This window comes from Mandrillus leucophaeus, unplaced genomic scaffold (genome assembly GCF_000951045.1).
Source record: "Mandrillus leucophaeus isolate KB7577 unplaced genomic scaffold, Mleu.le_1.0 Scaffold900, whole genome shotgun sequence".
NCBI classification, from domain to species: Eukaryota; Metazoa; Chordata; class Mammalia; order Primates; family Cercopithecidae; genus Mandrillus; species Mandrillus leucophaeus.
The window spans coordinates 207,888-230,765 of NW_012109809.1; the positions used below are offsets into that span (position 1 = coordinate 207,888).

The 22,878-nt window shown below is 35.6% G+C and overlaps 1 protein-coding gene across 1 annotated transcript in view; it reads left to right on the plus strand.

Annotated features, from left to right (window-relative positions):
- SLC9C1 (solute carrier family 9, subfamily C (Na+-transporting carboxylic acid decarboxylase), member 1) overlaps positions 1-22,878 on the plus strand; it is a 133,333-nt gene that overhangs the window by 7,280 nt on the left and 103,175 nt on the right. Inside the window, 8 exon segments of the mRNA XM_011969736.1 lie at positions 1,029-1,157; positions 2,066-2,231; positions 4,871-4,999; positions 9,816-9,977; positions 13,439-13,538; positions 15,423-15,566; positions 16,661-16,868; positions 19,750-19,778. Of these exon segments, the coding sequence (XP_011825126.1) occupies positions 1,029-1,157; positions 2,066-2,231; positions 4,871-4,999; positions 9,816-9,977; positions 13,439-13,538; positions 15,423-15,566; positions 16,661-16,868; positions 19,750-19,778 (1,067 nt within the window).

A 22,878-nucleotide genomic window follows, 5' to 3' on the forward strand; every position in this document is an offset into this window, starting at 1 on the left:
AGTTTCATGATCCCAGCAAAAGACATGGGACTCCTGGACCAGAGAAAAAGGGTTTTATTATCCACAGCAATAGCAGTAACCAGAGTTAACACTTTCTTGTGCCTGTTTCCTGAACCATAATCCCAAAGAAGAAAAGAGGGCCAGGTGAAATCTGTACCTACATTGGGTTATATATCTGGCCACAGAAGAAGAAATGTAAGCTTAGAGAACCTGAATCCTCTATAATGGGTAGTAAGCTCATTTGCTCCCTTGCCTATTCTTCCACACACATCTTCTATATAAGCCATGGCCAGTTATTTGTAGTTTTTAGAATTTGATACAATCACTTACTCCTTTGTGAATTTTGTGCTTGATTATCCACCTACCTGAAACTTCTTTCTTCATCTTGATTGCCTGAAAATCTGCTGCATATTCTTTAGTGCCCATGTCAATGTACTTCCTATACCTGTTCTTTAAATATAATAAATGTCTCTGAGGGAGATATTATCTTTATTACACTGAACAGTAAAGTAAACCTGTCATTTGCTCTGGAGGAAGACACTTGCTCTACCTTCTAAGCCATACCAACATTCATGAAAAGATAGTCTGGAAGAAAAACAATCAATGCCTGTATTCATAAGCCACGGACAACACAAGAGATGCATGGAGAATTATCTCCCAAATGCAAGGATATTACCTAACACAGTAGGTACTCAGTGTTTCCCTAATAAGTGAATGTTGAATGGATACCTATAATAGGATTTACACATTTCAACTAAATATCTCATGTTAAACATTGTTAATTAGTTATTGCATGAATTGCATTAACTTTCCAGTCTCTATCCCTTCTATTCTTCCACACACATCTTCTACATAAGCCATGGCCAATTATTTGTAGTTTCTAAAATTTGATATGATCACTTACTCCTTTGTGTGATATGTCTTTTAAAAATTGTCTTTCTCTACTGTTAGATTTAGGAGTGCCTAGCATGTATTCTATTCTAATAGTGATGAGTAAATGAGAAGATGATATATTTGTATAATATTAGGTCCAAAGATACGCAAACGCCATACAATGGATGAGTCCAGACTTACTTTTTTGTATATTTGCACCAGTAATTTTCTTTACTACTGCATTTGACATGGATACATACATGCTTCAAAAGTTATTTTGGCAGGTAAGCTTTCTTTTTTGGTAATGTCATTCATTCATGAACCACATATTATCTATGTTCAAATTTTTAGAATATTTTTTTCCAAAATAGGGAACAAAGAAGAAATAAAAGGGCATGGGAGTAATAAATTCAGCTTCATAATTTAGTGAATAAATCATATCTTGGCGATAGTCTGGCATATCAAAGACCCAGGGGAAAAATTATGAAAGAAAACAGTAATTCTGAGACTCAGACTCGCATAACTTCATACCAGATATAATATTAACTCTGAAATACTACAAGAGTGCTATAAGAAAGTGTATTAGCTCCAGTAAAAGGAAATTGTTAAGAAAAGTCATGTTTTAAATACCTATGTTCTAAAGCTTCCCACATTCATATCTAAGAGAATAAAAGCAGAGAAGAAAACACAGAAGCAGCTAAACTCTAATTCAAAAGCCATAAGAAATTTTTTAACATGCAAGATTTGAACTGTATCAGGGAAAGACCTCAAGAGAAAACACTCCAAATCATAAGTAGGGTGTACATTTCTTTCAAAGTAATCAAAACAGTTTTATAAATACAGGCCATTACCTAAACTGCATTAGAAGCAAATAATTTATTAGAATAATTTATACTTTTAAACCAAACGCAGACACATGGAGTTCAGACAAATGACAAAAAGATGAAATCAAAAAGAGCAGACATAAAAGGGGTTTGGGTTGTCTCAGGTGTGCTCTGCCAAGCCATCTCCTGCATCTTTGGTCAAGTAGAAGTCAGCTGAAGCAGAGTGAGCTAGATGGCCCCACTCCTGTGTCTGCTGGTGGGTACTATTGGTGTTGGTTGATTCTGTATCTCCAATAATCCTGATTATCTTCTTCTTAAAATGGACTACAAAAGCAGTCTGATTTTTCTAATTGTAAATTTCTTTGCAGATACTTTTAATTACAATTCCCGGCTTTTTGGTTAATTATATCTTAGTTCTTTGGTATCTGGCAGCTGTAAATAAATTACATTTGAAGCCCACCCCATGGTTATTATTTTCAGCTATCCTTGTGAGTTCGGATCCCATGCTAACTGCAGCTGCTGTAAGAGACCTTGGTAGGTATATTGCTCTCTTTTTCTATATTTATAATATCATATTTCATAATGAACTTGCATTTGTTTTAAGATCTTTTGTTTTTGGTAGCTTTCCAGTATGAGAAGTCAGGTAGTGAGGGATTGGGGGTTGGGGATTAAGCAGAGATTTTGGAGGTCATGCTTAGGGCAGAAGAAATGCCAGTGACGGGCTTATTTAGTGTCAAAAAAAGTATTATACCCAATTGTGCAATGAGGGAGGGGATTCATTTAGAATCCTTGACTTTATGCAGACCTCTACCTTGAGCCAACAGAATAATTCTGGGACATTACAATATTGCATATACACTGTCGTGACATTTCTGTTGCCCAATATTTCTTTTCCTTTGTAAAGAATCATTAGGACAATTCCATTTAAAAAGTATTTTGCCTTTGGCATCATTGTCATCATCAAGACTGAAAGCCTAAAAAGTCAAAAACTGGTAAAATCATCAGTCATACAGTGTTTTGAGTGTATACTATTTTAAGAAAAATCAGTCTATATTTAAAAGTAAAATACCAACTCAATTTAGCCCAGAAAAACAAAAACAAAAAAAGCCTCATGCAAGAAAAACAATAATTTTATTGTCTCTTTTCATCACTTTTTAATAATGAGAACTAGAAAAATTGCTTTAAAATAGAATATTAATATGGCACACACACGCATGCATTTGCACACAGACAACACGCACGCTCTTTTCAATTTTAATTTCACTTTGTAACCAGTTAAAGGGGAAATAGCTATCTGAGGCAAGTAGAAATAGAGTAGGGGAGATACATCAAGTGTAAATATATGAATAAATGAGAACTGAGCCTTCAAGACAAAGGACATTAAGAGAGTGAGATGACACTTTAGAAGAAGATACCAACATCCACCACCCAACCCTGAATTCTTGTCTTCCTCCCCACACTCTCAGCCCACATCCCTGCCTCCTTGTGACTGTCAATGCCAACCCTTTTCTCCTCTATATTTGAGAGACTCTTATGATACCTGAGAGCTGATTTCCTTCTTGTCTAACTTTCTTATCTTGTAATCTAGTATTCCACTGATTTTCTACCCTGCCACAATTGAATTCAATTTACTCAGAGTACCTTGCGAGGTTATTTTCATAAATTTTGTCCATCTTGCCATTACTTTCAGAATTTTGTTTCTCTCCCCCCTGTATCTTTCCAGAAGACATTTTTAAAAGTAATTTCTTCTTGGCAGCATTGTTGCTGAATTTACAAAACAAGATTCATAAGATTTAGAAAGATGTATATATGTGTATGTGTGTGTGCGTGTGTATGTGCACATATATATATATGAAAAATTTGCCCAAGACTGTCAGAATACATAAGTACATTCACATTGGCTTGAGCTTCTCATGGTCCTTTGACTCCTCCTATGCCCTTATATTATCTACTATGTATTTCTGAATATTTACATTTTGTCATAGTTCCATTTATACAATAATATCAGTTAGGTTTTGCTGAGTAATAAACAACTCCAAATGTGGTGGCTTAAAACAACAATTATTTATTATTTCTCATGAATCCAGCAGTTCTGATGATATGGGCTGGGTCCTGCTGATCTTGCTAGGTTCACTAAGGAATCTATCATCAGCTGGTGGACACTGGGGGTGCTATGTGATCCAGGATGGCCTCAATTGGGAAGATCTACGTTTCCTTCATGTATCTCTTATATTCCTACAGAGGAATGCTGCCGTGGTGGTGGCAGGAGTCAGAGAGGAGGCAGAACTTTTCTGCTCTCATTGAGTCTCATAACAAAACAAACTAGATCTTTTTGGTGAGAAACACTGCCAAGTCTTACAGGGAAGGGCTTAGATACAGGCAGAGGTGAAGTATGGGATGGCCAAGGCAATCGAGCCACACAGGAACAGCCTTGGTGTTTCCTCTCCTCTATCAGCATACTGATTGTAGTTAGGTTGTGATTGCGGTTATAGACTGGTTGATTCACAGAAAGGACTTTTACTGTATAATAACATTTCCTCCTATGAGTTTTAGAAAATCACGATAGATGCTCAAAGTTGTAGCTTAACCACTACATGCACATTTAAGGGCAGAGGAAAAGGACAACTGATAGACATTTAAACTTAGAATGCCATCATAAATAGAGGAAAATTTGGATGGAAGTGCATAATATCAGGAACTCTCCATTCATGGAGACCGATTTCTAAAACCATTGGGAAGAATGAATGAGAAAGTCAGATAATCTCTAAGCCTAGCTAGATTATGTGAACAATTGCCTTAATACTTACGTTATGTTATAAAACTTTGGTTTGTAACTTTATTTTATTCCTCAATCATCATTTTCTGTCTTGCCTTAAATATATCTGATTTATCATGTATGTATTTATATAGAACAACTCACTGAATTAAAAATAATAAATTTCATGTTTTCCTCTGTACTTTGAAGCAAGGAATGAGAACTTTAATTATCTCACTTACGTAAACATAATGGACCCTAATTAATTTAGTACCAATTATGATGGTCTAAACTTAACTTGCAGTAAATCCATAGCTAAGACCATCCTTATAGTTGCTAAGAAAATTTTATTCTTTAACATTTAATATTTAATGTTTTTCTCACTTTATAAAACATCTTTCCCCCTCAACATATGTAGGGCTTTCTAGAAGCCTCATCAGTTTAATTAATGGAGAAAGTCTGATGACCTCTGTTATATCGTTAATTATATTTACTAGTATTATGGATTTTGACAAAGAACAACAAAATAAAAGGAACCATACCATAGGTAAGGATCTTTTTTTTAAAATGTTTTTTTCTTAACATCAGAATCCTGTATTTTCTGAAAGCTGATGTGTATTTTTTAATATCCTACCATAAGTTATATTTGTAAGAATGTAATAGTGAGTATTGGTTTAGTGACTTACTCTTTACAAAGCACTATTACCCATTACTTATTTAATGTTAGTTACATATTTGTTGTGAGACTGGGTTGAGACTATTCATGAAGATGCTTATGGGAGAGGCCTGGGATGAACCAGAATGCCAGACAACCAGAATAAGAGATGTTCTTTTTTATGTGCTGAAGATGAGCTTAGAAGATAAACCAAATAGTGCATCCACTAGTAGTGAGAGGAGGCAGCTTCTCTTCCGTTTGCCCTGGGACTATATCTCATGCAGGCAACATAAAAAGCTGTCAAATAAGAGAGGAAGTATGCGTTATTAGCCATCTACAGGGTCAGAGAATAGTGCTTGTAAGCAGAGGGGTTGCAAAGTGCCCATGAGCTGTTTCATTTACCGCTTTCAGATAACCCTAAACCATAAGTACTTTTCTCCCCTTTATCATGTGTATGTGTGTGTATAAAATAAATGACATATGTATAATATGAGAGTGATTATAAAGTATACAGCTATATAACTATTAATCAGGAGAAGACATTTCATGTTACCAGCATCCCTAGAAGCATCTTACGTGCTCTTCTCTGGTCAAAGCCCTGTATCTTCCTCCTAGAAAAGTCATTTTCAATGTTGAGTCTCTGAATCCCTGGCTAGTGGAGGAGAGGGGTTCATAGGATCTTTTCAGGGTGTCTATGAAATCAAAGCATTTTCATAATATTACTAAGAATTTATTTAGCTTTTTATTGTGGTGCACTTGCACTGGTTTTGGAAAAGCAATGATTATAGTCTCCTCGATAAACTGACGACATACTATTCTACGCACTGGGTGTCTTCTTTGTTCTAAGGTCTTATGCAGCATTGTCTCATTCTGCCACTACCCCCATTCCTGTTGAAAAGGTGTGCTTAAGAGGTGCCTCCACAACATATTCTAATCCATTGATCTGTATGGTATCAAACAATTCACTCTGCTGTGGTGGGCTTCTTCTACTCCCCGCCTCCCCTCAGTAATGAAGAATATCTTAAATTACCTCTCCTACTATTCAGGAAGAGGAGATTTTTAGCTGTAATTGTTTTCCCTGCCCCTAGAGAGTGCTTCATTGTTGTGCAACTAGGGACCCTGTATACCTCTATTCTTTCCTATTCCTGCCTTATCCTAAAACTCAGAAGTGAAGAATATTCTTTCCCAAGAAGAATCATCCTGAGGACCACCACTCCTCTCACCCCTTCCTCAAAGGAGCTGATCCAGGTAGTGGACAGTTACCCTAATTGGGCATAGGAGATATTTACTTTCAGCCTTTGAGGCTTGTGGGCAACAGATGGGTGAAGCTCTGTGTATGGTGTTAGTTTGCCTAGCCCACGGAAGCTTGGAGCATCTGTGGTGAACCTGGAACCTCAGATTAGCTCAGAAAGGTACATTGTCTTTAGGTACTTCCAATTCACCATCTGTGATGTGTGTGAAAGCCGAACAACCATAAACACAACCTCTACTAAAATCCAGGGTGCAAAGGGAGGTGACGCAATATGGCACTCAGAGAGTGCTCACCCTAAAACCTCCTATAGCTATGACCTTCCTGCAGTTGACTAAGTTGAGCAACAAAGAAATTTCTATATTCAGAAGCATTTTAAAAACTCAAGGGCCACCCTTGGGGGAACTAAAAAACCTTAAAGAAGTACAATCTTGCATGCCATTGGGAAGGATCCATGTTCACCTACTAAACCTGGTTCAGTGTTCTACCAGGCTTTATTTAAGATATTATATACTGACCACGGAATTTCAGGGCAACTTATATCAGAAATAACATCTACAGGCTAATCAGGGGAACTTTTTTGGTGCTCCTTGGGAGAAGGGAAAGGAAAAGGAAGAATGGAAGTTCATTCATTCACTGATTCAACAATGATTTATTAATATGTACTATGTGAGAATTTCTATTCTAGGACCTGAGGATTTAACCATACACACAATAGGCAAAGTCCCATTGCCTCCACAGAGCTTGCCTTGTAATTTTGATAATAATCAATGGAATGGAACTTTATTTTTTTGTGTTTCAGAAGAAGAAAAACTGTAAGTAATCACTGTAAAATAATAAAAGTAATAACTTCAACAATAAAAACTCTGCTGTAGGAGAAAGAGAACGATGAACTTACTTTCTTAGACATTAGGACTTTCTCTGAACTTCAACACCTTTGAAATACAAATTTTCTTTAAGAAATAAAGATGCTTAATAAGCTTTACTGCTATTTCATTTGACATTGTGAATCAATAATTTTCAGAGTAACCATTGTTTTTATAATTTCTGTAATTATTTAAACAGTGTTACTAATCTTTGAAGTTAGCACGTATTTTATAATAGGGAAAAATTAAGAAAGATTATTTCACTCAGAGTTCTTACTCTTTCCAATTTGAGTGCTAGAAATTTTAAAACAGTATAAGCAGTAATGGCTTTGCTTTGAGACTTTTCCTGGCTTAACAAATCTAGTCAGCAAATATGTTACTTATTAAAATGTATTTTCCTTTCTTAAAGGAAAAAACAGCTTTCAAACTGGGGTCTTCTAACTCCAGATTCCTGTATGCTTCTGCCACTAGAGTTGGCCTCCATCCTATATTTCAGTGACAGGAGATGCTGGACTCAAAATTATTACAATGACCAGCTCTGTGCCTAGAGCTCATGTGGCCTGGAGGCATGTGTACTTCCAGAAAATGAGCCTATGATGGCCTCCGACTCCCTGTTTTCCTGGGAAGGGCATCATGACATTGCTCTGTGGAAAGTAATTAGGCAAAACATAAAAGTAACAACACCAAAAAGCAAATATATTTTGGCGCATTAATTTTACTTTTGGAACCTAAAAAGTACTCAGAGAAGCCCAAGAGAGAAAAATGTATGTACAGAAATATACATTGCAACATTGTTTATCAGGGTGAAAAGGTAAAACATATGAAATGCCGAAAAAGAAGGAAGCCATCAGTCACTTTGGCAGGCCAACATAATGCAGGAGATTCACCCAGCTGAGGCCTAGAGACGTTCCTCTTTCTGTAGTTCCTGTATGTATTACATTAGATCTAGATTATCACTTCCATGAGTTTAGGGACTTCCCACTTGTTCCTTCATATATCTCTAAAATCTATTACATGTTTGACACATTAAAGGCACTGAATAAATTCCTCAATGGAGACCGAAAGGAGCTCTTAAACTAAACTGACCAAATTTTCCAAACTTAAGTGTGGCTTTTAGCAGTTGAAAAGAAACTCTTTCAACACAGAAACAAGAAAATATTGTCCATCTACCCCAAAGGCAATGAGCTATTTTTATTAATATTAGTTTTAGTGGACAAATCATAATGTATACATTTGCGGGGTACAATGTGAGGCTTTGATATATGTATACAATGTAGAATGATTGAATCAAGCTAATTAACATCACCTCATTTAACTATAATTTTTTATGACGAGAGATTTGAAATTTACTCTCTTAGTTATTTTGAAATACCAATATATTATTATTGACTATAGTCACTTTGCTGTGGAATAGATCTGAAAACTTAGTACTGCTTTCTCTTGGAAACTTTGCACTTCATAATCAACAGTTCCCTATTCTCTTCCTCCCTACATCCCCAGCCTCTGGTAATAATTATTCTACTCTCTATTTCTGAAAGTTCAACTTTTTTAGTTTCTACATATAAGTAAGATCATGCGGTATTTTTCTTTCTGTGCCTGTCTTACTTCACTTAGCATAATGTCCTCTAGGTTCGTCCATCTTGTTGTAAATAACAAGACTTCCTTCTTTTTTAAGGATGAATACTATTTCACTGTGTATGTATACCATATTTTCTTTATTCATTCATTGATGGACACTTAGGTTGACCCCATATATGGGACATAAATAATCCAATTTAAAAAATAGGCTAAGAACAGATAGACATCAAAAGAAGACATACAAATGGTCAACAGGTGCTTTTTTTTTTTTTTTTCCGAGACAGAGTCTTGCTCTGTTGCCCAGGCTGGAGTGCAGTGGTGTGATCTCGGCTCACTACAACCTCCACCTCCCGGGTTCAAGCTGTTCTCATGCCTCAGCCTCCCAAGTAGCTGGGATTACAGTCATGTGGCACCACACCCAGCTAATTTTTGTATTTTTAATGAAGATGGGATTTCGCCATGTTGGCCAGGTTGGTCTCAAACTCCTGGCCTCAAATGATCTGCCCACCTCAGCCTCCCGAGGGATTATAAGTGCTGGGATTATAGTCATGAGCTACAGCACGCGGCAGTCAACAGGTACATTAAGAAATGTTCAGCCTCACTAATCATTAGGGAAAAGCAAATGAAAACCATAGTGAGATATTGCTTCACATCTGTTAGAATGTCTTTTATCAAAAAGGTAAAAGAGAACTGTTAGTAAGATTGCAGAGAAAAGGAAACTCTTGTACACTGTTGGTGGGAATGTAAATTAGTACAGCTATTATGGAAAACTACGTGGAAGTTCCTCAAAAAACTAAAAGTAGAACTCTACCATATGATCCAGTAATCCTACTTCTGGGTATATGTCCAAAGGAATTGAAATCAATATGTCACAGAGATATCTGCACTCTCATGTTCACTGTGGCAATTAGCTAATTTTAAAGATAATGACAAAAAGGAAAACTAACCCAGAATATCAATTAAAATTAAGGGCAAGTTCTATTAACTACTTCTTATTTCCTCCCCTTTCTTGTAGCTCGATACATCGTGGGTGAATTTTTTTCAAATATTATAGCAAGTTTCTTGGTTGGAATTCTAAGTTCAAAACTGATTCAATTTTGGATGTCAACTGTTTTTGGTGATGATGTCAATCATATAAGTCTCATCTTTTCAATTCTGTATCTCATCTTTTATATTTGTAAGTGAGGGGCCTATGCCTATAATAAAATAACATAGAAAACTTCAAAATAAAAATATATGAAAAGTGTATACCAGGCAAAAGCTAGCAAAAACATTCAACTGATCTAGACAGAATATTTTTACTAAAATAATCTATCAAAAGAGATTAAAAATATGAATATCTATACAACAGAAAACAATGTACTAATATTAGCAAATACTATTATAAAAGAAGAATTTGACAAAACTATCATTACAGAAATTATGCTTTTCCCAGAGAATTTCATAACTAATTGAACAAAAAATAATTATGGCTATAAAAATATTTAAATATCTTAGAAGTTTGGTTTATAAGATATATAGTTTTACCTCCCAAAACAGAATGCATATCCTTTACATATACATGTAGGCAATTTGCAGAAATTAACTCGAAAAACATTTCAATAAAATTTCAAACATTGTTCAACCATGATGCAATTAAATTAAATATGAACTACAAAAAGAGGGTTCCTACCAGGCATAGTGGCTTATTCCTATAATCCTAGCACCTTGGGAGGCTGAGGTAGGAGGATCACTTGAGCCCAGGATTTTGAAACCAGTCTGGGTAAGATAGTGGGACCCCATGTCTACAAAAATTTTTAAAACTAGCTAGATGTGGTGGCACATGTCTATAGTCCCAGCTCCTCAGGAGGCTGAGGCGGGAGGATCACTTGAGCCCAGGAATTTGAGGCTGCAGTGAGCTATGATTGCACTCCAGCCTGGGCAACAAAGAGAGAAGCTGTCTCTCTAACGAAAGGGCAGAGGGGGGCAGTTTCAACCTGTAAATAAGATATTTTGTCTTGGTAACTCTTAGATCAGAAAGGCAATCAAAATAGAAGTTACATATCAAGTAAAGCTAAATGTTGGAAAATCTATCAATATTATTAATCCATGTCCCACAATCACCTCCTCACAAAAATATGGTAGCTATTGATAATTAGTCATACCATTGCTTCCTGACACAGCTTCAGAATAACATTTAATTCAGCTCTTCAGACAGCCCTTCTTATGATTCGGAATTGACATGCACGATAATACCTAGTTACCTCACCTGCACTATGTCCCTGTTACATTTAGGAATAAGACAATGGTGTATATTCTCACATCCATGATTAAAAATTCTGAAAGCTCTAGCTAATGTGATAAGGGGAAACATTTATACATATTTTAAAAGAAAAAAATGGGTAGATTAATCACAACATTTTATATCATATAGAATATTCAACAGAATTGGTAAACAAAGTCAGCAAGACCCTTTAATAGCTTGATATAAGATAAAGTTATCCAAACAGTTGATGATATTTTTATCAGCCAGCAATAACTAACTAGAAAATAAGAAAATTGGATTCTTTCTATACTGGTAAAAAGTTATAAAATATTAATGAATAAACTTAACAAGTAGTTTGGATCTAAACATAGAAAATTATAGAAGTTATTAGGAAATATAAAATTTGAATAAATTTAAGCATAGAAAAACTTCTCTTCAGAAGTGCTAGAGTAATGGGAATTTATTATTTTCCCTCTGAAGAGGAAAAGGCAGACCAGAGGATCTTGAGGCTTTCCAATGAATTAATCAGTGGATTAAATTCTTAAAAGAAAATCCAACAAATATAATTTCATCTAACATTATTTTTAATAAGTAACCCTAATTTCAAGATTAAAGGTTATACCCAAGGAAATAATTTAAAACTTTTAGAGTCAAGATGTCTCAATAAACATTTTAGGAAGAAACCTGCCAGGACAGAATTTCATTAAAACCAGGTACAGAGTAAATATAAATTTAATGTAAAAAGACTTTCCCTGTGACCTGGCTTTGTGTTTATATTTAGTACCTTCAAGATAGTCATTATAAATATTTTCCTGACTTCACCATCACCTAACAAGTTATAATACCTAATCCAGGGCTTGATTATTTCAAAGAACCTATGTCCATGATTTCTTCTTCTTTCATGATTCAACAGTGACTCTGCCTTTGCTACCATTTTCAGCCAGGATTAAAATAAAAAATAGAAAACTTGTAATTTTCCATCTTTAGAAGGGAAAACTCAATAATGTAATAATGGCATTAATTTCACTAAATTAAACTTTATTACAATCCAAATCAAACAATGATAGAAATTTTTTTGTTTTTAAAATTTCCTTCTCTCTCTCTCTCTCTTTTTCTTTTACTTTACTTTTTTTTTTTTTTGGATGGAGTCTCCTTCTGTCGCCCAGGCTAGAGTGCAGTGGCTCAATCTCTGCTCACTGCAAGCTCCGCCTCCTGGGTTCATGCCATTCTCCTGCCTCAGACTCCCAAGTAGCTGGGACTACAAGCACCTGCCACCAAGCCTGGCTAATTTTTGTATTTTTAGTAGAGATGGGATTTCATCATGTTAGCCAGGATGGTCTCGATCTCCTGACCTTGTGATCCACCCACTACGGCCTCCCAAAGTAGTGGGATTATAGGTGTGAGCCACCGCGCCCGGCCCTCTCTCTCTCTTAGAAACAAGAGTCTTGCTCTGTTGCCCAGGCTCTGGAGTACAGTGGCATGATCATGGCTCACTGCAGCCTCAACCTCCTGGGTTTAAGCAATCCTCCCACCTCAGCCTCCTAAGTAGCTGGTACTACAGGCATGTGCCACCCAGCCAAGTCAATTTTTAAAATTTTTTGTAGAGACAGGGTCACATTATGTTGCCTAGGCCAGTCTCAAACCCCTGGGTTGAAGCAATCATCCCACATCAGCCTCCCAAAGTGCTGGAATTATAGGTATGAGCCACTGTGCCTATCCAAAATTTCATGACAATTTCAAAAGTTCATCTAGGGAAATTAATGTGTGAGAATAGGCAAAACAATTTTTTTAAGTGGTGAACTTTCTCTACCAGATAGGTATTAAAACATTTAATAGGTCTACAGTAATTAAAATACAACTGTTGTAACACAGGAATACAAAGTAAGTCAAAGAAACACAAAGGGCACAGAACTAGTCCAAGTATGAATGGCAATTTAATATATGATAAAAGTAGAATATCCACAATATTCTTTAGTATTAAAAACATATATTTCAATTTTTACTTATTAACTAGAACTATGTCTGCTAAGAAGGAGGTATAAGTTGTGGGCAAGTTCACAAAGAAATCATCAGCTGATTTTCATTTCAACCCTCCAGAACCCATCTGAAACAACCAGACCTCTAAAGTGTGCTCTAGCCTCAATGGGGTATGTGAAGCTGTGCACAGATGTCCACAGTAGGCTTTACAATACAATTGGATATAAGTTGGAGGAAGAAAAAGGACATGGGGTGGTGGTAATAATTTGCAATATTTTTCAGCTGAAATCAAGTGAAGTTGCCTCTCTATAAAAGTCACGGTACTGTCACAATATCTGATACTTCTAACTTGGGTAAAATTTGTGCTGCTGCTGATGTTAAATTAATACTTTATATTTATTTCTTTTTAAAAATAGGTGAGTTACTTGGAATGTCAGGAATATTTACTCTGGCCATTGTGGGACTTCTTTTAAATTCTACAAGTTTTAAAGCAGGAGTTGAAGCACTTCTTCTTGAGTAAGTGGCTAGCATATTTTCACTTTACTTCATAAACTGGAATGTATAATATCATAATAGTAACAATATCTACATCTACATGGCCAAAGTAAGATTTTCAAAGACTTGAAAACTACCCAACTAAAAACCTTTACTAGATTTTATTTTTTCTTGCCAGTATCTTTGAATCCTCCAATTTAAAGCAAATTCGTAACCTTACCTTGAGTCCATGTTGATTCTCTTTCCCCACTAATTCCTCAAGTCTCTGATTATCTCCTCAATAATTTCCCATGTAAAATCTTGTACCCACTAGTAAGAGGGTTCCAAAAGTGCAGTAATCGAGAAGTAATATTTTAATATTTTAATGCAATATTTTAAAATTAAGTTTAAGTTGAACTTAATGCAAAAAAAATCTAAAAATGAGTATTTTAAGGACAATGAGGTGCTGTGTAAAGCAAATCAGAAGAGTAAGCTGGGGCATTTGAAGAGGATTAGCAGTGTTATAAAAGAAAGTATGACCAAACTAAATGTAAGCAAGACTAAGGGTGGAAAAGTGCAAATTGTGCCTTGCTCAAGGGCACTCAGCTGAGGGGTGAGTAGTTATCAGCCAAAAGGAAGAGCACTTTCTGTAATGCTTCGATACGTAGAGTGGAAACTTGACCTGAACCACATAATGACAACATATGTGTTAACAAAGACCCTGAAAGTAAACGATGATTTTTAGAGTTTTGGGACAACGTTATAGAAGATAGAATTAATTCTGATGTAAGAAGCTTAAAAGATATAGGGTCTTATAGGATTCTGGGGCACTTCAATAAAATTCCATGCCAATTACAATGGAAGTCAATTGTACTTACACTTAGGCAAAATTAAATGGACCACAGTTGAGGGAAGAATTTAAAATGCTACACAAGTATTAGCTATATATATGGGGAATTATTCTGAAGGTTTTCCTCTCCTTCTTGCTCCAACTGTAAGTTGGATCTTCAAATATATTACTTATCTTTATTCTTCATTCCTTGTAAGTTGTGATGTCTTTCTTGCCTGCATTCCTAGTACTATTGAGCCTACAATTGAAGTAGGTGATCTCTCTGTACCTCATATTGATTTCTAAATCATTCTATCTCCCACTTCCTTAAAAGAATCCAATTTAGAAGCTCGTGCCATCAGAATATACCATCTGCCTCTTGGTTGTGGTTATCTATAGAATTCTAACTCACATTCTCCATTTTGTGAAGATTTTAGTTCCTGTCTCACTGTGACTCTCCAATATTACTTTATCACCATTCTTAGTGATGTCAATATTCATACAGTTAATCCTTTACTCCGTCATCTTCCAATTCCTGTATCTTCTCTCCTTGTATAAGTATGTCCACCACTCCTCTTTAACCACCCACTCCCACAGTTGTACAAATAACTACTTCATAAACACAGTTGCAAGAATCTTACTGTCTAAAATATGGCACGTACCAACTTCTACTCTTGAAGATAGTGGAAATCTAAGATAATGGTGTTAAATTCTACTAACATCTCAAAACAACCTGTAACAGATCCATGTTAACTCTTAAACAGAGAAGGTGTACCATCTCCCATCTTTTCACTGTATGCCCTCTAGTACCTAAATTCTAACAATTCTGCAACCATACTGAGACTAAAATCCATTGATTCCATCATCTTTTACTGACCCTCACCCATCTCATATTTTCAATTCCTCTTTATCCAGGTCATTTCTTTTGTGTAAAATAATTTAATAACTTTTCATCATTTTCAGCTAAAAAAGTTGTTTGTAAATGTTTTATTCATTTCTGATAATCATTAGCACAATGATTCACATAGATAAACCTTGTAATCAAGATGTCAAATTAATCAATTATAAATATTTTTAATTTTTTCTGAATAATGCAGATTCTGGAATTTTCTATCACGTGTTGCTTTTCTCATGGTGTTTACTTTCTTTGGACTTCTAATTCCTGCACATACATATTTGTATGTAAAATTTGCTGATATATACTATTCATTAAATATCTACTTCACACTGATTGTTTTAAGGTAAGAACATCATTAAAATTTTTCTATCTATAGATAATTGAGTAAGTTTAAAGATCATCTTTTAAATAACACAAAGATTTCATACCTTAGATTGAAAAATTGACTCAAACTTTCCAAGGATCATCAGCAAATAAATGCTTAGTAATATTTTTCTTGGCTTTTAACTAAATTTCAAAGCAATGCAAACTCTGTTTTTTTTTTTTAATTAGAAACAAACACAATTAACATTTAACATATTTTGTCCAATGTTTTTGTAATGACATTTCATGAAGTTAAGTACCTCTTATAAATCAAAATCTTGTTTTTGCTCAATATTATATAGCAAACAATTTTCTATTAATTAAAAACTACAGTTAGAAATTGCTTTTTAAAAATCATAGGGAAGCCTCTTTGTAAACGTCTTTTTTCTCAAATAATTTTTGTAGTTTCTTTTTCCACTGTTAAGAGGTAGAAAAAAGTCTGTTCATGTAGCTGAAAAGGAGACAGCATAGAGTGAGAAAAACCATCATAACTAGAGTCTCATAGTTCTTTAATCTCCATCACTCAAATGGTTAACATTCTGCTTCCATCTAGTTGAATTGTTGAAGTCAAGGCAGCTAGTTCCAACTAAAACAAAATTATTTCCCAAATTATCAGATCAAATTAGTGTAAAACATAGGAATGATATATGACTGAGGGAAAAAAAATCTGGCAAATATTGGACCAATTCAGCAAGATTAAAATCTATAAACAAAAAGAGAGCATTTTCTCACTTTTTATTCATTAGATTTGTTTTTATTTGGGGTGGGGATTCAGAATTTATGCACAACACATCTCGAACTTTTTTTTTTCCTCCTCCTGAAGGAGCGTCACTCAAGGATGATGTAAAGTTACTATGCTACTCACCTAATAGAAAGAAACAAAGAATAATACCATTCTCTTGGCATGTCTCTCTATGTCCGCCTTTCTTTGGTGTCATGTCAACAGTGTGTGAAATATGTCTCATTTGTTTGAGAGTTATGAATTCTACAGGGAGTAGATTAGAGTAGAGTAGAAAGAAATGGAAAGAAACTCCTATGAAAGAATAACTTTCTAAAAATTGTTTTGTCTTTTAGACTTGTGACCCTTCTGTTAATGAGCCCTGCTTTGTCTCGAGTTGGTCATGAGTTCAGCTGGCGCTGGGTATTCACAATGATCTGGAGTGAAACGAAAGGGATGCCTAATATAAACATGGCCCTTCTGCTTGCCTACTCTGATCTTTATTTTGGATCTGACAAAGAAAAATCTCAAGTAAAGAAACCTGTATTTTCTTATTTGAATATTGTATACAACTATTGCTGTGTATATAAAATATATTTTTTGTAGTGAGGTAGCTCAACTTCACTTGGGATGTAGGAGTGATTTAGCTATGATGGCAAGACTGGGGAGAGGAGGAACAACTGGCAACTTTCCTTCACCCCATTCTAGCTTAGGAATTCCTAAGTTTCTTCATACCCTAAAAATAGGTTTATTACAAAGATCAAAGTAATTCAAACTTATCAATCATTTAAAATAGTATCTGATACAAAATGTACACTCAATAATGTTTTAATTATTTATTGCACTCAAGAGAAGTGGAAACTTTCTTATGATTGGCCATGTTGCCTTCTGTAACTTTCTGAGGCCTCATTTAGTAATGCTATGAGCCAAAACATTTTAATTGTCAAGTAAAGCACTCTAAACAGTACCCTCAAACTCTGCTTAGCAGAAAATACTGGGCATAATTCTTCTACCATGTGCCTGGGCAAGATAATTACAAGGATCTCTATAAGAAAATTTCTATGCAGATATCACAGAGCATCTGATGCTTTTATTATCTGATTTTTTTTAAACGAAAATTCCAAGTGTATAAAGAGAAGTGGCAAGATAATCATTATGTGTCTACTTAAATAATATTCAGTCCAAATATTTAAAAAACTAATCTTTAAACTGCCTTTAAAATCAAAATTATCCAATATTGTATGACCTCTCCCTTCTATCTATTTCTTTTTTTTTTTTTTTTGAGACGGAGTCTCGCTCTGTCACCCAGGCTGGAGTGCAGTGGCCGGATCTCAGCTCACTGCAAGCTCCGCCTCCCGGGTTCACGCCATTCTCCTGTCTCAGCCTCCCGAGTAGCTGGGACTACAGGCGGCCGCCACCTCGCCCGGCTAGTTTTTTATATTTTTTAGTAGAGACAGGGTTTCACCGTGTTAGCCAGAATGGTCTTGATCTTGTGACCTCGTGATCCGCCCGTCTCGGCCTCCCAAAGTGCTGGGATTACAGGCTTGAGCCCCTTCTATCTATTTCTACATACCCAAATAATCAAGATCAATGTCATCACCATACACCTGATCAGTGTGATGGCTACCCTTGTGCACAGATCTAGGTTCTGAAATTTTTAGCTTAGCTGCTATTTGCTGCGTGGACATCAGCAAGTTTTTAATTCCCACCTCACCTCAAGTATCAGTTTCCTTACTCCAAAACAGACTTAATAGTATCAATGGTTTGCTGGTAAATATTTAACAAGTAACTTAAGTGTTGAGGTGAGAGGAAGCTCTAATTTGCAGTATTTGTCCATTTCTGTTGTGTAATCACTTCCACCAACAGAACATCAGTCAGCTCACAAAGTTCCTGAAATTGAATGATTAGCTTTCATGAGCTAGTGAGAGCCAGCCCAGCACACTATTATCACAAAGCATTATTATGAGAAACAAAAAATGTACATAAAATGCTTGGCACATTGTTTCGCATATAGCAATTGTACAATAAATACAAGCTCTGATGATGAAATTATAGTGATGATATACTCTGCAGTAGTGTTTTGAAACAAAATTTTAGTAAATAAAATCATTTAGTAAAATATCTTCACTAGAAGTAACTCCTTGAGAAGAAAGCAGCACTCCTTTTCTCAGTTTAATCTAGCAGAACCCTACAGTTAACCTAATACTTACCCAGAGACATTACAGTAAAGGGTTAAAAATACTAACATCAAAGACCTATTGCCTTTTTAATTCTGTCTCTACTATTCATAAGTTATGTTATATTGGGAATGTCACAGTGCCCCAGCCTCCCGTCTGTGTGATTGTACAGTATTGGTAATTACCTCACAAAATTGCAGTGAAGATTAAATAAGCCTGGTATATTGTATTATATGACTATTATATGTGTCAGCTACTCAGGAGGCTGAGGCAGGAGAATGGCGTGAATCCAGGAGTCAGAGCTTGCAGTGAGCAGAGATCGCGCCACTGCACTCCAGCCTGGACGACAGAGCGAGACTCCATCTCAAAAAAAAAAAAAAAAAAAGAATTATGCCCTAAAGAAATGTGTATTTTAGACCTATTTGAAGAAAGACTAGAATCATACCTTAGTAGGATAATGTGATCTGCCAGTAAATTAACTGCCTGACACAAAACTTGAAACTCTTTACAGGAAGACAATGTAATCAAGACTCTCAACAATGTAACATCCATAATACATAGCCTAAAATCAAATATTACTGCGCATGTGAAGAAGCAGGAAAATGTGGTCTATTACTAAGAGAAAAAATTATTCAATAGAAACAGCCACCCAAAGATGACACAGATGTTGGAACTAGCAAAACTTTTAAAAATATACTCAAGAATCTAAAGAAAAAATGGACATAAGAAATGAAGATATGGGGTATTTCAGTGAAGAAATTGAAACTATAAAAAAATCTAAAGAAAAATTCTAGCAATAGGAAATATCCAAACTAAAAATTTTTGTTATCAGCTTAATGGCAGATTGGACTGTGCAGAAGAAAAAATAATAAGCTCTAAGTTAATATGTTCTACAAGAGTGAGAAAATATATGAAGCAAAAACTGATAAACCTAAAGGGAGAAATAGATAAATTATAATTGGACATTTTAATACTTCTCTATATAACTCAACAAATTATAGAACAACTAGACAGAAAATCAGCAAAGATATGAAAGCATTGAAATCATCATCGACCAATAGGATCCAGTTTTTATGGAAATTATATCAATTGATGCAGAAAAAGTATTTTACAAAATGTAAAATTCATTCATGATAAAAACTTCAAAATATATGAATAGAAGGGAATTTTCTAATGTTGATAGAGAGCATCTGTAAAAAGTCTATAGGTAACAACATAATTAATAGTGAAAGACTGTTTTCCCTTTAAGATTTGAAACAATGTGAAAGTGTCTGCTTTTTCTTGTTTTAAAACTTTTATTTTAGGTTCAGGGGTACATGTGCAGGTTTGTTATGTGGGTAAACTGCGTGTCATGGAAGTTTAGTGTACAGATTATTTCACCCAGGAAATAAACATAGTACCTGATATATATTTTTTCCATTCTCACCTTCCTCCCAGCCTCCACTCTCAAGTAAGCCCAGTGTCTGTTGTTTTCTTCCTTGTGTCCATATGTACTCAACGTTATAGCTCCCACTTATAACTGTGATATATGGTATTTGGCTTTCTGTTCTTGTGTGAGTTCACTTAGGATAATGACCTCCACCTCCATCCATGTTGCTGCAAAGGACACGAGGACATGGTCTTGGTTTTTTTTTTTTTTTTTGCTTTTGTTTTTTTTGTTTTTGTTGTTGTTGTTTTGTTTGTTTGTTTTTGTGTTTTTAGAAAACCTTTTATTTTAGGTTCAGGGGAACATGTGCAGATTTGCTACATAGGTAAACTCACATCACAGGGGTTTGTTGTACAGAATATTTCATCACCCAGGTACTAAGCCTAGTACCCAATAGTTATTTTTTTTCCGATCCTCTCCCTTCTTCCATCCTCCATCTTCAAGTAGTCTCCACTATCTGTTGTTCCCTTCTTTGTATCCATATATTCTCATCATTTAGCTCCCACTTATAAGTAAGAACACCCAGTATTTGGTTTTCTGTTCCTGCGTTAGTTTACTAAAGATAACGGCCTCCAGCTCTGTTCATGCTCCTGCAAAGGACATGATCTCATTCTTTTATGTGGCTGCATAATATTCTGATATGGTTTGGCTCTGTGTCCCCAGCCAAATCTCATGTTGAATTGTAATTCCCAGTGTTAGGGGAGGAACCTGGTGACTGGATCATGGGGATGGATTTCCCCCTTACTGTTCTCATGGTAGTGAGCGAGTTCTCATGAGATCTGGTTGTTTAAAAATGTGTAGCACTTCCCCTTTCACTCTCTCTCCTACTCTGCCATGTGAAGATTTTGCCTGCTTTTCCCCTTTGCCTTCTGCCATGATTGTAAGTTTCCTGAGCCCTCTCCAGCCATGCTTCCTGTATACCCTGCAGAACCATGAACCAATTAAACCTTTCTTCTTTATAAATTACCCAGTCTGGCCGGGTGTGGTGGCTCATGACTGTAATCTCAGCACTTCAGGAGGCTGAAGTGGGTGGATCACTTGAGGTTAGGAGTTTGAGACCAGCCCCGCCAACATGGTGAAACCCTGTCTCTACTAAAAATACAAAAATTAGCCTGTGTGGTGGTGCGCACCTGTAATCCCAGATACACAGCAGGCTGATACATGAGAATCTCTTGAACCCTGAAGGCGGAGGTTGCAGTGAGTCGAGATTGCACTGTTGCACTCCAGTCTGGGCGACAGAGTGAGACTCCATCTCAAAAACGAAAACAAAACAAAACAAAAAACCCAAACAAACAAAAAACACCCAATCTCAGGTAGTTCTTGATAGCAATGTGAGAATGGACTAATACGTATTCTGTGGTGTATATGTACATTTTCTTTATCCAATCTGCCATGGTGGGCATTTAAGTTAATTCCGTATCTTTGCTATTTGTGAACAGTGCTGCAATGAGCATAGGCATGCATGTGTCTTTATGGCAGAACAATTTATATTCCTTTGGGTACATACACAGGAATGGGATTGCTGGGTCAAATGGTAATTCTGATTTTAGCTCTTTGAAGAATTGCCACACTGCTTTCCACAACGATTGTACTAACTTACACTCCCACTAACTGTATAAATGTTCAGTTTTCTCTGCCATCTTGCCAGCATTTGTTATTTCTTCACTTTTTAATAAGAGCTATTCTGACTGGTGTGAGATTGTATCTCATTACGGTTTTGATTTGCATGACTCTAATGATCAATGATACTGAGCTTTTTAAAATATGCTTGTTAGCTTCATGTATGTCTTCTTTTGAAAAGTGTCTGCTCATGTCCTTTACCCACTTTTAATGAGGTTGTTTGTTTTCTTGTAAATTTGTTTAAGTTCTTTATAAATGTTGCATATTAGACTTTTGTCAGATGCATAGTTGGCAAATACTTTCTCCCATTCTGTAGGTTTTATATTTACTCTGTTGATAGTTTCTTTTGCTGTGCAGAAGCTCTTACATTTAATGAGATCAATTTATCAAGTTTTGCTTTTGTTGTGATTGCTTTTGGCATCTTTGTCATGAAATCTTTGTCAGTATGTCCAGCATGGTATTGCCTAGGTTGTCTTCCAGAGTTTTTATAGTTTTGAGTCTTACATTTAAGTTTTTAATCTATCTTGAGTTGATTTTTTTTAAGTAGTGTAAGGAAGGGGTCCAGTTTCAACCTTCTGTATATGGCTAGCTAGTTATTCCAAAACCATTTATTGAATAGGGAGTCTTTCCCTATTGCTTCTTTTTGACAGCCTTGTCAAAGATAATATGGTTATAGGTGTGCAGCCTTATTTCTGGCCCCTCTCTTCTACTCTGTTGGTATACATGTCTGTTTTTGTACCAGCACCCATGCAGTTTTGATTACTGTAGCCTTGTTGGACATTTTGAAGTCAGGTAATGTGATGCCTCCAACTTTGTTCTTTCTGCTTAGTATACCTTGGCTATTTGAGCTCTTTTTGGTTCCATATGAATTTTAAAATAGATTTTTCTAGTTCTGTGAATGTCATTGTTAGTTTGATAGGAATAGCATTGAATTTGTAAATTCTTCGAGGCAGTATGGCCATTTTAATTATATTGATTCTTCCTATCCATGAACATGGATTATTTTCCATTTGTGTGTGTCATCTCTGATTTCACTGGGCAGTATTTTGTAATTCTCATTGTAGAGATTTTTTACCACACTGGTTAGCTATATTCTTAGGTATTATTTGGGCAATTATGAATGGGACTGCATTCCTGATTTGGCTCTTGGCTTGATTGTTGTTGGTGCATAAGAATGCTGATGAATTTTGTATGATGATTTTATATCCTGAAACTTTGTTGAAGCTGTTTACCAGTTGATGGAGCCTTTGGGCCAACTGTGAGGTTTTCTAGATACAGAATCATGTCTTCTGCAAATAAAGATAATTTGACTTCTTCTTTTTCTATTTGGATGCACTTTATTTCTTTCTCT